The sequence below is a fragment of the Hyla sarda genome, chromosome 9, assembly GCF_029499605.1.
Source record: "Hyla sarda isolate aHylSar1 chromosome 9, aHylSar1.hap1, whole genome shotgun sequence".
NCBI lineage: Eukaryota > Metazoa > Chordata > Amphibia > Anura > Hylidae > Hyla > Hyla sarda.
Window position 1 is genome coordinate 44,504,052 of NC_079197.1, and position 14,220 is coordinate 44,518,271.

The following is a 14,220-nucleotide window of genomic DNA, read 5'->3' on the forward strand; positions in this document are numbered from 1 at the left end:
TAGGGAGGTGATTGAACTGATTGGGCCAGGCACCAATTAGCGGTGCGCTGGCCCTTTAAATCTTAGAACGTCGGCGCGCGCGCGCACCCTAGGAAGCGGGGCCGCGCGCACCGGGACGAGACAGCCACAGGAGGAGGACGGTGAGTAGAACGGGGCGCGATCCGCGAGTGGGTCTGACCCGCCACGCAGATCGCATCCCCGCCGGCATGAACACAGCAGCGCTCGCGGTCAGAGACAGAGACCGGAGCGCTGCTGTTAGCATAACACCGCGAGCGCTCCGGGGAAGCCACGGGACCCGGAGCGCTTGGCGTTACATTGTGTTACAAATTTTGAGGGTCTTTTTTTCCTTTTAGCTCTTGTGAAAATGAAAAGCATGTTTTTTTTTTTACACTAACAGGCTAGTGTAGACCCCAACTTTTCCTTTTCATAGTTTTCGTGGAGTTTAAGCTGCGGCGGAAAATTTGCTCAAACTTGAAGCAGTGAACTCACTGTAAACCCCCCACCAGTGCGGAAGTACCCTGTACATTCACATGGTGGGGAAGGGGTGGGGCAAACCTCCAGCTGTTGCAAAACTACAACTCCCAGCATGCACTGACAGAACATGGATGCTGGGAGTTGTACTTTTGCAACAGCTAAAGGCACACTGGTTGGAAAACCTAGAGTTAGGTTCTGTTACCTAACTCAGTATTTTCCAACCAGTTTGTCTCCAGCTGTTGCAAAGCTCCCAGAATGTACTGATCGCCGAAGGGCATGCTGGTAGTTGTAGTTATGCAACAGCTGGAGGTACACAACTACAACTCCCAACATGCCGAGACAGCCGTTTGCTGTTCGTGCATGCTGGGAGTTGTAGTTTTGCAAGATCTAGAGGTCACAGTTTAGAGACAATCACATAGGGGGGCATTTATCAACGTCTTTAGTCATGTTTTTTCTGCTAAGTTTGTCGCATATTTGTCGCAATTGGGCCTGCGCGATTTTTCGTGCGGCTTTTTTTTACAGACAGCGAGAAAAGCAAATTTTCTTTCCCTCCTTTTTTTTTGTAGAAAAAAGCAGGATCGCGAGAGGAGGATCGCCGCCCGCCACCGATTGTCGCCCGCCGCCAGGAAGGGACCTCCGCCGCCGCTCACAGAAGAGTTCCCCTGCTCTGCCCGGACTACCGTGGGTGGGCAGAGTTTGGAAACCAAACTTTAACGCCCCCTGCCCCCGATTTGCTATTGGTCAGTCGCTTCTGACCGACCAATAGCAGGGATAGGAGGGGTGGCATCCTTGCCACCTCATTCCTATCTCTTCAGGGGGATTGGGGCTGTCTTGGACAGCCCCGATCACCCTTATTATCCTGGTCACCGGAGACCCGTATGACCCGGAATTGCCATAGATGGCCGGTATGAATTGGCTCAGGACCCCCCCAGCGCTGGCATGGGATGCCTGCTGAATGATATCAGCAGGCATCCCTTTCCGTTCACCGCCCAGTTACCGGCGGTGAACGGAAATGCTGAGGGCGTACAGGTACGCCCTTGGTCCTTAAGTCCCAGGACGCGACGGCGTACCTTTATGCCCTTTATCTTGGTGGGGTTTAAGGGCGAGGAGGAAAATACGAAAGTGGAAGAACGGAAATTGCCCTGATCCTTAAATGGGCACTTTCATTAAAACCAATTTTTGTACTTTGTTTAAAAAAAATTAAGTTTTCTATGTTTTGTGTTTAAAAAAGCTGCCACTAGGTGTCTCCCTACTTCTACAAAGAACATTCCCAGCTGATGGGGTTGGTCAATCTTGGCAAATCCTCGAATATAGCATATGGCTTGCAATAGAGTGTTTTCCAAAGTGTGTCTCCACCTGTTGCACAACGACAGCACCCAGTATGCCCGGCATGCTGGGAGTTGTAGTTTTGAAACAGCTGGAGGCACACTGTTTGAAAAACATTGATTTCAAATGCTGATTCTCGCAAATAGCCCTTGGTAAAATAGGGACATCAGATTGAGGGAGTGATGACAAGCTCTGTACAGCGCTGCTGAATATGTTTCTGATAAAAGTAACAGTAAAAAACAACAACAACAAAAAAAAAGTTATCAGAAACTAATCCTACAACTATTACATAGCCGATTACAGCCACTAGGTGGCACTCCAACAGCTCGGCATAGAGCTGCAGTTCGTAGCTAAGTGACCGTGCACACATAAGGTGACATAATGCACTGCAATCTCCCCAAGGTGTGAGCGGTGCTGTACGGGTCACCGCCGCTGTCCGGTAGCCACGCCCATACCGCTGGATTCAGCCAATTAGAAGTTGAGCGTGGCTCAGCCAATCAGCGGGTGAGGGGGCTCGTGCCCGGCAGTGGTTGAGTGCAGGGTGCGGGGAGGAAGTGTTTAGTCACAGCGGCAGATCGTGCAGCTCTCACCCGCTCGGGGGAGGGACCGGGTCACTGTGGGGGCTGGGCTGTCACACACGAGGAAATCCTAGGAGTTGTTGTGCTGTTCATGCAGAGAGGGTGAGGGGCGAGGGCTGGACACTGCCGCCTGGACTTATTAGGCTGCAGGATGAGAACTTGTCAGATGTGAGTACAAGGTACAGTATGTGTGTACATAGTGTGCTGCAGGACTACTACTCCCAGCATGCCCTGACAGCTGCTCTAACCCACCCACTGCTTCCTTCACAGGTGCTAGCGTCAGACCGCTGTCAGCAATGAGGAGCCGCAGTAATTCTGGGGTACGCTTGGATAGATACGCCAAACTTGTCCAGCAAACCATCCTCTGCCACCAGGTCAGTGGGCACAGTCCTACAATAACCATATTGTCCTGCAGTGTTCTCATGTGCCATCACTATGGGCTATCCTGCCGACTGCCATCCAGTGGGGTGACCAACAACCATAACCTCTGTACAGTGGGGTGACCAACAACCATAACCTCTGTACAGTGGGGTGACCAACAACCATAGCCTCTGTACAGTGGGGTGACCAACAACCATAGCCTCTGTACAGTGGGGTGACCAATAACCATAACCTCTGTACAGTGGGGTGACCAATAACCATAACCTCTGTACAGTGGGGTGACCAACAACCATAACCTCTGTACAGTGGGGTGACCAATAACCATAACCTCTGTACAGTGGGGTGACCAATAACCATAGCCTCCGTACAGTGGGGTGACCAATAACCATAACCTCTGTACAGTGGGGTGACCAATAACCATAACCTCTGTACAGTGGGGTGACCAACAACCATAACCTCTGTACAGTGGGGTGACCAATAACCATAACCTCTGTACAGTGGGGTGACCAACAACCATAACCTCTGTACAGTGGGGTGACCAATAACCATAACCTCTGTACAGTGGGGTGACCAATAACCATAACCTCTGTACAGTGGGGTGACCAACAACCATAACCTCTGTACAGTGGGGTGACCAATAACCATAACCTCTGTACAGTGGGTTGACCAATAACCATAACCTCTGTACAGTGGGGTGACCAACAACCATAACCTCCGTACAGTGGGGTGACCAACAACCATAACCTCTGTACAGTGGGGTGACCAACAACCATAACCTCTGTACAGTGGGGTGACCAATAACCATAACCTCTGTACAGTGGGGTGACCAACAACCATAACCTCTGTACAGTGGGGTGACCAACAACCATAACCTCCGTACAGTGGGGTGACCAATAACCATAGCCTCTGTACAGTGGGGTGACCAACAACCATAACCTCTGTACAGTGGGGTGACCAATAACCATAGCCTCTGTACAGTGGGGTGACCAACAACCATAACCTCTGTACAGTGGGGTGACCAATAACCATAGCCTCCGTACAGTGGGGTGACCAATAACCATAACCTCCGTACAGTGGGGTGACCAATAACCATAGCCCCCGTACAGTGGGGTGACCAATAACCATAACCTCTGTACAGTGGGGTGACCAATAACCATAGCCTGCGTACAGTGGGGTGACCAATAACCATAGCCTCTGTACAGTGGGTGACCAATAACCATAACCTCCGTACAGTGGGGTGACCAATAACCATAGCCTGCGTACAGTGGGGTAACCAATAACCATAACCTCTGTACAGTGGGGTGACCAATAACCATAGCCTCCGTACAGTGGGGTGACCAATAACCATAGCCTCCGTACAGTGGGGTGACCAACAACCATAACCTCTGTACAGTGGGGTGACCAATAACCATAGCCTCTGTACAGTGGGGTGACCAATAACCATAACCTCTGTACAGTGGGGTGACCAATAACCATAACCTCTGTACAGTGGGGTGACCAATAACCATAGCCTCCGTACAGTGGGGTGACCAATAACCATAGCCTCCGTACAGTGGGGTGACCAACAACCATAACCTCTGTACAGTGGGGTGACCAATAACCATAGCCTCTGTACAGTGGGGTGACCAATAACCATAACCTCTGTACAGTGGGGTGACCAATAACCATAGCCTCCGTACAGTGGGGGGACCAATAACCATAACCTCCGTACAGTGGGTGATAATGCTGGTCTGCACTGGGACATAGAGATCCAGCCCGGCTGCCTCTATACAGGACAGATCTATACGGGGTCTAAAGGCTCTTACTATAACAGAACTATATATATATATATAGATTCCAATTGTTCCCCTATATTAGTAATAACTGCCACATAGACTGTGCAGTAGTGTAAATGGGAAAGGCCTCTAATATATGATACATCTTTGTGAAGATCATATTGGAGGTCTGTGATCCCACCCACTACCAGCAGAACACAAGTGTATAGAGCACTGCCACCTCCGACCCTGCCCAGGGATTCCTCTTACTGGAATCTGGCAGATCATTGAGAAGAGCCGACCTCTGACCTCAATAGACCTTTGTGGAGAAAGTTGATATACAGTAACAGAGCCAGATGATATACAGTAACAGAGCCAGATGATATACAGTAACAGAGCCAGATGATATACAGTAACAGAGCCAGATGATATACAGTAACAGAGCCAGATGATATACAGTAACAGAGCTCTCCATATAGACAATATAGAAGGCTTTCTTTCTGGAATCAATGACTAGATCTGACATCCCAGCGATGTGATCATGAATCTTTATTAGAGATGAGCGAACTTACAGTAAATTCGATTCGTCACGAACTTCTCCGCTCGGCAGTTGACTACTTTTCCTGCATAAATTAGTTCAGCTTTCCGGTGGGCTGGAAAAGGTGGATACAGTCCTAAGAGACTCTTTCCTAGGACTGTATCCACCTTTTCCAGCCCACCGGAGCACCTGAAGGCTGAACTAATTTACGCAGGAAAAGTAATCAACTGCCGAGCCGAGAAGTTCGTGAGGAATCGAATTTACTGTAAGTTCTCTCATCTCTAATCTTTATACATATCAGGAGTTTGGCCAGATACACGTGTCGGATCTGTTGCATCTGGCATTCCAATTGGAGCAAACTTATGAATCATCTGGCTTGGGGTACATTCCTATATAGCAGTGGTCTCCAACCTGTGGACCTCCAGATGTTGCAAAACTACAACTCCCAGCATGCCCGGACAGCCAACGGCTGTCCGGGCATGCTGGGAGTTGTAGTTTTGAAACATCTGGAGGTCCGCAAGTTGAAGACCAGGGCTATATAGGATTTGTGGATCTGGCAGCTGGATACAGCAGGAGATTTTCAATAGTCACCTGTCATATTGCTGCTGGATCCACGCTGCACCCCATTGATTTTATTGAGCCACCCGGAGTTAGGAAGTGTCCCCGGTTGGCTTGTTTTTCGACCGTGTACAATTTGTGAACCGGACTGAAAAGTGCTGCAGACCATAATTTTCAGTCTAGTCATAAAATGAGCCAACCAAAGACATTTTCTGACTCGGGGTGGCTCATTGGTTTAGTGGGGTACGGCGTAAATTTAGAAGCCGTATGGCAGAAGACCGTTTTGCAATTCTCCCACCATATCCGTCTGCTGATCCACAAATCATCCTTAGTTACCCTCTAACATGAAAAAGCAATGTATGAAATGTCTTTAGAGCTGGTACAACCATACTAGATGGCAGCTATGTTAGATGTCAGTCTCCCTGCCTCTTGCACATGTCTAGGTTTCAGGACTGTCTGCTTTCCCAGAGGAAATGCTAGGACAAGCATGTCCATCTGGAAATCTATGGCATATCCAAAGGATGTTCCAGATATGTCTCATAGAGGCAGGTCCCAACTCTAGGACCTGCACCTATCTCAAATCAAGTGCACTATGGTACCTGCAGCCTGCTTGCATATGCCAGAGGAGGGCAGAAAGCCCAAAACTGACCATTGAAAATGGGGCGTGTCCCCAACATTTTCGAAAAATCCCAACATATTTACTAAGGTTTTCACAGAAAATGTGGTGGATTTGAGCTGAGGAAAACCAGACGCATCAGAGCATGTGTTAGAGATGAGCGAACTTACAGTAAATTTGATTCGTCACGAACTTCTCAGCTTGGCAGTTGATGGCTTATCCTGCGTAAATTAGTTCTGCTTTCAGGTGCTCCGGTGAGCTGGAAAAGGTGGATACAGTCCTAGGAAAGAGTCTCCTAGGACTGTATCCACCTTTTCCAGCCCACCGGAGCACCTGAAAGCTGAACTCATTTATGCAGGAAATGTCATCAACTGCCGAGCCGAGAAGTTCGTGACGAATCGGATTTACTGTAAGTTCGCTTATCTCTAGCATGTGTATAAAATTTATTTTTATTTTTTAAATGTAGGGAAACATTAGTAAATACTGTGGAAAAATACCTGTTGGGAATTAAAACCCAAAAAGAAAACTACACAACACTAAAGTAAATCAGGGCCAGTGTTGTTTCTGGTGCTTTCCATCCCCTTCTGGCAGCTGCAAACAGACTGGAAAGAACCAGGGGGTCCTCGATCTCAAGATATGTGCAGGTCCCAGGGATTGGACCTGCATCTCAGACATTTATGGTGTATCCTGGGATATACCATAAATATCCAAAAGGGGTTTACCACTTTAAAGGTAAATTCACTGACAGGGCATCCTGACCTACTGATAAAAGCTAATAGGGGCTGTTACCATGCTAAATACTAAACCTTCCCTTTGTAACTCAATGCCACTGCAAAGGGCATTTCAGGGGGCGTTGATAGAAGAGTGGGCAGGTGGCTGTATCAGTACAACGAGGGCTAAAGGAGTGCACTAAACATCCTCATCTGCATATATGTAAAACAGATATTACAAATAATTGGCGCAGCTGAGCGCCATATTAAAGTTAATGTAATGCCTAGGCTAATGGCTCCTATTAGCATCCATCAGAAGGTGAGGATGCCCTTATGGCACAGATCAAAAGTAAGGGGGCCGGAGAAAATACACCAGGAAAGCGAGAAGATAAACCAGGAAAGTGGCTTATGTCCATTAGAAAAATTATTTAGGCTAAGTTTCTACTTGTTTCTTTGTGCTGCGTTTTTTGGGTAGAAAAAAAACGCATGGAAAAAAAACCTGAAAAAACGCCAGTGCATTTTCCTGCGTCTGGTGTTTTTTCTTGTTTTTTTCTTGCGTTTTTTCATTTGTGTGGAAATTGCACCTTGGCAATTATTTTTGGTACCCAAAATTTGTTGGGTACCAAAAAAAAAACGATGCAGCAGTGATGGAAATTTTTTAATTAAAACGAAATGTATATATTTTATAACAGAATTTTTATTATTTTTTAATAAGTGTGTGTTTTACCTTTTTTTTCAATTTTTTCAATTTTTCATGTAGTACTACTACTCCCAGCATGGAACACACTGTTCCATGAATGGAGTACTAGTACGTATACTAATAGACTTATCACCCCGGGTGTCAGTCCTAACACCCGATGCAATCGTCCATAATATAGCAGAGATGTGGCTCTATACAGCACTCGCATCTCTGCTCTGTACTCCAGCCAGTGATGTGAATAGAACATCATTCGAGTGATTGGCCGGAGTACAGAGCAGAGATGGGAGCGCTGTATAGAGCCTCTCTGCTATAGACAGGACGATCGCAGCGGGTGTCAGTAGTGACATCCACTGTGATCTTTCCTTAACGGCAAGTACTACTACTCTCAGAAAGGTGCATACTCTGCTCCATGCTAGGAGCTGTAGTACCTGCATTAATAGACAGATCGCAGCAAGTCTGTTAATGCAGATACTACAGCTCCTAGCATGAAGCAGAGTTCGCTCCATGTTGGGAGCTGTAGTACCTGCAGTTAAGGAAAGATCAGTGTATGTCACTACTGACACCCGCTGTGATCCTCCTGTATAATGTATAGATGCGGCCGGCCGCTCTTCTATTGTCCCCTGCACGGCCGTATATTTACACATATTCCTATTTCCCACAGAGCTGTGATTGGCTGGAACCATCTGGCCAATCACAGCTCTCTGCGGGAAATATGAATAGGTGTATATATACGTCAGTGCAGGGGACCATCGAAGAGCAGCCGCATCTATACATTATACAGAAGGATCACAATGGGCGATCTGTCTATTAGTACAGGTACTACTAGTCCCATCATGGAACAGTGTGTTCCATGCCGGGAGTAGTAGTACTACCTTAAAAAAAATAAAAAAATAAAGAAAAAAAGTGAAAAACATACACACACACACTACATTTATATTATTGTCTGCTACATTTTTAGGTCCCTGTTTAAAAAGTTATACAAATTATGTTATAAAAAAGATACATTTCGTTAGATACAATTTTGCCTTCACTACTGTATCTTTTAAAAAAAAAAATTTTTTTAATGGTACCCTACGAAATTTTATTAAAAAAAGGTATCTCCATCCAAAAAAAGGATAAAAACTGCCTGCAAAAACACCAAAGTTAAAACACACATATCGTTTTTCTTGGCGTTTTTTCACTCACATAGTCTTCTATGGGAGAAAAACGCCACCATTTTGACAAAAAAATCGCCAGTGGCTCAACATGCTGTGATTACCAACGATCTGAAAAATGCCAGAAAAGAGTGAAAAAAGGATAAAGGATAAAAAAACGCCAAAGTGAAAAACGCCAAGTGGAATAAGAATTTTGCGATTTCTCATTGATTTACAGATAACATTTAGCCACAGTGTTTTTTGGCCAAAAAAACGCCATGCGGCAGAAACTTAGCCTTAAAGAGGTTATCCAGCGGGAGGGTTTTTTTTTTTTTCAAAACTTTGTCCATTAAAAGTTTATAAAAAAAAAAAATTCTAGTGGTGCCTCCAGTGTCCCGCTCTGGTCCTCTGCTGAGCTCTTTTTCCGCTTAAAGGGGTACTCCGCTCCTAGACATGTAATCCCCTATCGAAAGGATAGGGGATAAGATGTCAGATTGTGGGGGTCCCGCCGCTGAGGACCCCCGGGATCTCGGCTGCAGCACCCACCTGTTGCGGCTTCCGGCAGCGCTGGAGGCTCTCATCCTAACGCCTCACGACCACGGTGACGGGAGATCGTGATGTCATGACTCATTCCCCGCCCCCTCAATGCAAGTCTATGGGAGGGGGGCGTGACGTCACATGGGGGCAGAGTTGTGACATCACGATCTCCCGTCACCGTGGTCAGGAGCCGAAGCCTCCAGCGTTTTCGGAAGCTGCAACAGGTGGGTGCTGCAGCCGAGATCCCGGGGGTCCCCAGCGGCGGGACCCCCGCGATCTGACATCTTTTCCCCTATCCTTTGGAAATCGTGATGCCCAGGCACCGAGTGACGTCTGGACCCAGAGTTTCACACTGCCCCTCAGCAAATCACTGTCTGCAGTGATGTCCCGCCTTGCCAGTAATTGTATGAGGGGCAGTGTGACACTACAGCTTCACAATTTCTTGAACAGAAGCCGGGGACCAGAACGGGACATTGAAGGCACCGCTGGAGGTAAGTTAAAGTGTATTTTTTTTTATATAGACTTTTAAGTGGCCAAAGTTTTGAAAAATCCTCCTCTTGCTGGATAACCCCTTTAAAGGGGTACTCTGCTGCCCTGTGTCGGAAGTTCCGCTCCCCAGCGTCCGGAAGTTTATTGTTCCGGACGCTGTGTGTGGGCTTCCGTGTTCAGGCCTGCCCCTCGTGACGTCACGCCTGCCCCCTCAACGAAAGTCTATGGGAAGGGGGCGTGACGGCCATCGCGCCCCCTTCGCTTAGACTTTCGCTGAGGGGGCGGGCGTGATGTCACGAGGGGCGGCCCTGAACACTGAAGCCTGCACACAGCGTTCGGAACAATAAACTTCCGGACGCTGGGGAGCGGAGCTTCCGACACAGGGCAGCGGAGTACCCCTTTAAGTAACGGGCACCGTATAAGTGTAATATGCCAAGAGTTGCAACAACTTTCTGGTGCAATGTTAAAGGGGTACTCCGCTTCTCAGCATTTGGAATTAACTGTTCCAAACTTTGGAGCCGGCGTCGGGGTCTGACCACAGTGCTCTCTACTGACACCTCTGTCCATGTCAGGAACTGTCCAGAGCACAAGAGGTTTGCTATGGGGATTTACTTCTACTCTGGACAGAGGTGACAGCAGAGAGCACTGTGGTCAGACAGAAAGGAAATTCAAAAAGAAAAGAACTTCCCCTGTAGTATGCAGCAGCTGATAAGTACTGGAAGGATTAAGATTTTTAAATAGAAGTAATTTACAAATTTAATTTTCTGGCACCAGTTGATTTAAAAACTTTTTTTTTTTCCCCAGAGGAGTACCTTCTTTAACCACTTAGGGACCAAGGGTGTACAGGTACGCCTTTGCTCCCTGGTACTTAAGGACCAAGGGCGTACCTGTACGCCTTTGGGAATTTAGGCCCCCGCCGGGCGGGGACAGGACCGGGGTGACTGCCCCCATGTCGGCGATCGCCACAAATCGCTGGTGGATTCACACCGGCGATTCCATGTCATATGGCTCTCCGGTTACCCGGAAAATAAGGGGTATCGGGGTTGTCTAAGACACCCACGATCCTCCTGAGGGGATAGGAGTGAGGGGGCAGGGGCGCCACGCCTCCTATACCTGCTATTGGTCGTTCAGAAGGGACGACCAATAGCATATTGGGGGCGGGGAGGGGGATATAATTCGGTTCCCCTGCTCTACCCTTACACTGTTGTCCAGGTAGAACAGGGGAAACGACAGGGACCGGCGCCCATTGGCAGCGGGCGGCGATCGGCGGCAGCAGCAGGCGGCGATCAGCGGCGGAAGAGGACGGCGATGCCGCTCCCTAGATCCTACGGAAGCTGGTGAGTTGCCTAGCAACATCTGGAGGGCCACAGTTTGGAGACCACTATACAGTGGTCTCTAAACTGTAGCCCTCCAGATGTTGCAAAACTACAACTCCCAGCATGCCCAGACAGCTGTTTGGGCATGCTGGGATTTGTAGTTTTGCAACAGCTGGAGGGCTACAGTTTGGAGATCACTGTGCAGTGGTCTCTAAACTGTGGCCCTCTAGAACTTGCAAAACTACAACTCCTAGCATGCCCACTCAGCAGTTTTCTGTCTGGGCATGCTGGGATTTGTAGTTTTGCAACATCTGGAGGGCCACAGTTGGGAGATCACCTGCATACCAGCATGCCCAAACAGCTGTCTCGGCATGCTGGGAATTGTAGTTTCATACCTCCAGCTGTTGCATAACTACATCTCCCAGCATGCCCTTCGGTGATCAGTACAAGCTGGGAGTTGTAGTTTTGCAACAGCTGGAAGCACACTGGTTGGAAAATACTGAGTTAGGTAACAGAACCTAACTGAAGGTTTTCCAACCAGTGTGCCTCCAGCTGTTGCAAAAGTACAACTCCCAGCATGCACGGTCTGTCAGTACATGCTGGGAGTTGTAGTTTTGAAACAGCTGGAGGTTTGCCCCCTCCATGTGAATGTACAAGGTACATTCATATGGGCAGGTTTACAGTGAGTTTCCTGCTTCAAGTTTGAGCTGTGGCAAATTTTTTGCCGCAGCGCAAACTCCTACCGTAAACCCTCGCCTGTGTGAATGTACCCTAAAAACACTACACCACACTAGCACACAATTAAGGGTAAAACACAACATATACACCCCTTACACTGTCCCCCCAATAAAAATGAAAAACGTATCATACGGTAGTGTTCCCAAAACGGAGCCTCCAGCTTTTGCAAAACAACAACTCCCAGCATTTCCGGACAGCCACTGACTGTCCAGGCATGCTGGGAGTTTAACAACAGCACGAGGTACCCTGTTTGGGAATCACTGGCTTAGAATACCCCTATGCCCACCCCCTATGCAATCCCTAATTTAGACCTCAAATGTGCATGGTGCTCTCTCACTTGTCCCTGTCGTATTTCAAGGAAACAGTTTAGGGCCACATATGGGGTATTTCTGTACTCGGGAGAAATTGCGCTACAAATTTTTTTTTTGGGGGGGGGGGGGAGCTTTTTCTCCTTTTACCCTCTTAGTGTAAAAAATAAAAATCTTTACACTAACGTGCTGGTGTTACCCCATACTTTTTATTTTCACAAGCGGTAAAAGGCAAAAAAGACCCCCAAAATTTGTAACACAATTTCTCCTGAGTACGGAAATACCTCATATGTGGGTATAACAAGGCTCGGGAGTGAGAGCGTGTGATCCCATTTTGGAAACTACACCCCTCATGTAATGTAATAAGGGGTACAGTGAGCATTTATGCCCCACAGGTGTCTGACAGATTTTTTGAACAGTGGTCAGTGAAAATGAAAAAATTTAATTTTTCATTTGCACAGCCCAATGTTCCAAAGATCTGTCAAACGCCAATGGGGTGTAAATGCTCACTGCATCCCTTATTAAATTCTGTGAGGGGTGTAGTTTCCAAAATAGGGTCACATGTGGGGGGGGGGGGTCCACAGTTTTGACACCATGGGGGGCTTTGTAAACCCACTTGGCCTCTGACTTTCATTCCAAACAAATTCTCTCTCCAAAAGCTCAATGGCGCTCCTTTTCTGAGCATGTAAAATCTGGGGGGGGGGGGGGGGGGGACTGCATTTTGAAAATTTTGTGAAAAATTGGAAAATTGCTGCTGAACATTGAAGCCCTCTGATGTCTTCCAAAAGTAAAAACATGTCAACTTTATGATGCAAACATAAAGTAGACATATTGTATATATAAATCAATATATCATTTATTTGGTATGTCTATTTTCCTTACAAGCAGAGAGCTTCAAAGTTAGAATTGTTTTCATCAAATTTTGGAATTTTCCACCAAGAAATGATGCAAGTATTGACAAGAAAATTACCACTAACCTAAAGTAGAATATGTCACGAAAAAACAATCTCGGAGTCAGAATGAAAAGTAAAAGCATCCCAGCGTTATTAATGCTTAAAGTGACAGTGGTCAGATGGGCAAAAAACGCTCTAGTCCTTAAGGGGTTAATCTTATATACAGCCAAATCCCTTCCCGTTACTTTGTGCAGTTTGCAAGTCCTTGGCTCTCTATGTGCATGTGTAATATTAGCAGAAGCGGACGAGACAGGCCTAGGGTTCAAAATAGCTCCTGGAGGCGATGGTTCAGCCTCTAGATTGGCACTGTGTACTTGCTAGATGTAGCCTGGCATCCAGCGCACACAGGCTGCTTCTTATCATAGCTTCCTGTAACATACAAATGATCTGGCTGATAAGGGAGGCTTCATAAATATGGATTCACTACAAAATTAGCTTTTACGTTGCACTAATAATGGCCTGAGTGTAGTCAGCTGGTCATTACATTTGGGTCATTTTCTGGTATATACATGTTTTAGATTTTACCTTAAAGGGGTACTCCGGGGGAAAACTTTTTTTAAAAAATTTAAATCAACTGGTCTCAGCAAGTTAAACAGATAGGAGATAAGTTTTAGATTGCGGGGGTCTGATCGTTGGAACCCTGGTTATCTCCTGTACAGGGCCCCGGCTCTCCCCAGGATCGGCACGTCGCAACCCCTGCACGAAGCGGCAGCCGACACGCCCCCTCCATATATTTCTATGGGAGAGCCCAAGATATCCGAACGGGCTCAGTGGGCGGATCCCCTGCAATCCAAAATGTATCCCCTATACTTTACATAGGGGATATGTTTTTTAGCATGATATATCTCCTTGGACAACCCCCATGTCACTATGGCCACTGTGTGTGTAGGGGCTTGGCACTGTGGAACTCAATAAATCCAGGTATATCAAGCTGTTCTGCAGCTTCCCTATCCATGAAAAAGAGAGAGAGAAAATATAGAGGCAAATGCTTATGAAAGAGGAACAGACTTGTTTGGACCTCAAAAATCTCTCATTGAGAATCCAGATATACCAGTTTGTAACTGGCAAGTCAAGACTAGTGCCCAATAATGTCTGAATGGGTCTATAATCC

General features: G+C 47.1%; 1 protein-coding gene across 5 annotated transcripts in view; it reads left to right on the plus strand.

Moving 5' to 3' along the window:
• Nucleotides 1-2,299: 2,299 nt before the first annotated feature.
• Nucleotides 2,300-14,220, plus strand: part of PHKA1 (phosphorylase kinase regulatory subunit alpha 1) — a 94,939-nt gene continuing 83,018 nt past the window's right edge. For 2 of the 5 annotated variants that reach the window (XM_056540228.1, XM_056540231.1), the window contains exons 1-2: nt 2,300-2,557; nt 2,649-2,752. In XM_056540228.1, the coding sequence (XP_056396203.1) occupies nt 2,675-2,752 (78 nt within the window). In that variant the 5' untranslated portion in view covers nt 2,300-2,557; nt 2,649-2,674. The remainder of the gene's footprint in view (nt 2,558-2,648; nt 2,753-14,220) is intronic. The other 3 variants (XM_056540229.1, XM_056540230.1, XM_056540232.1) reach the window with 3 other exon arrangements.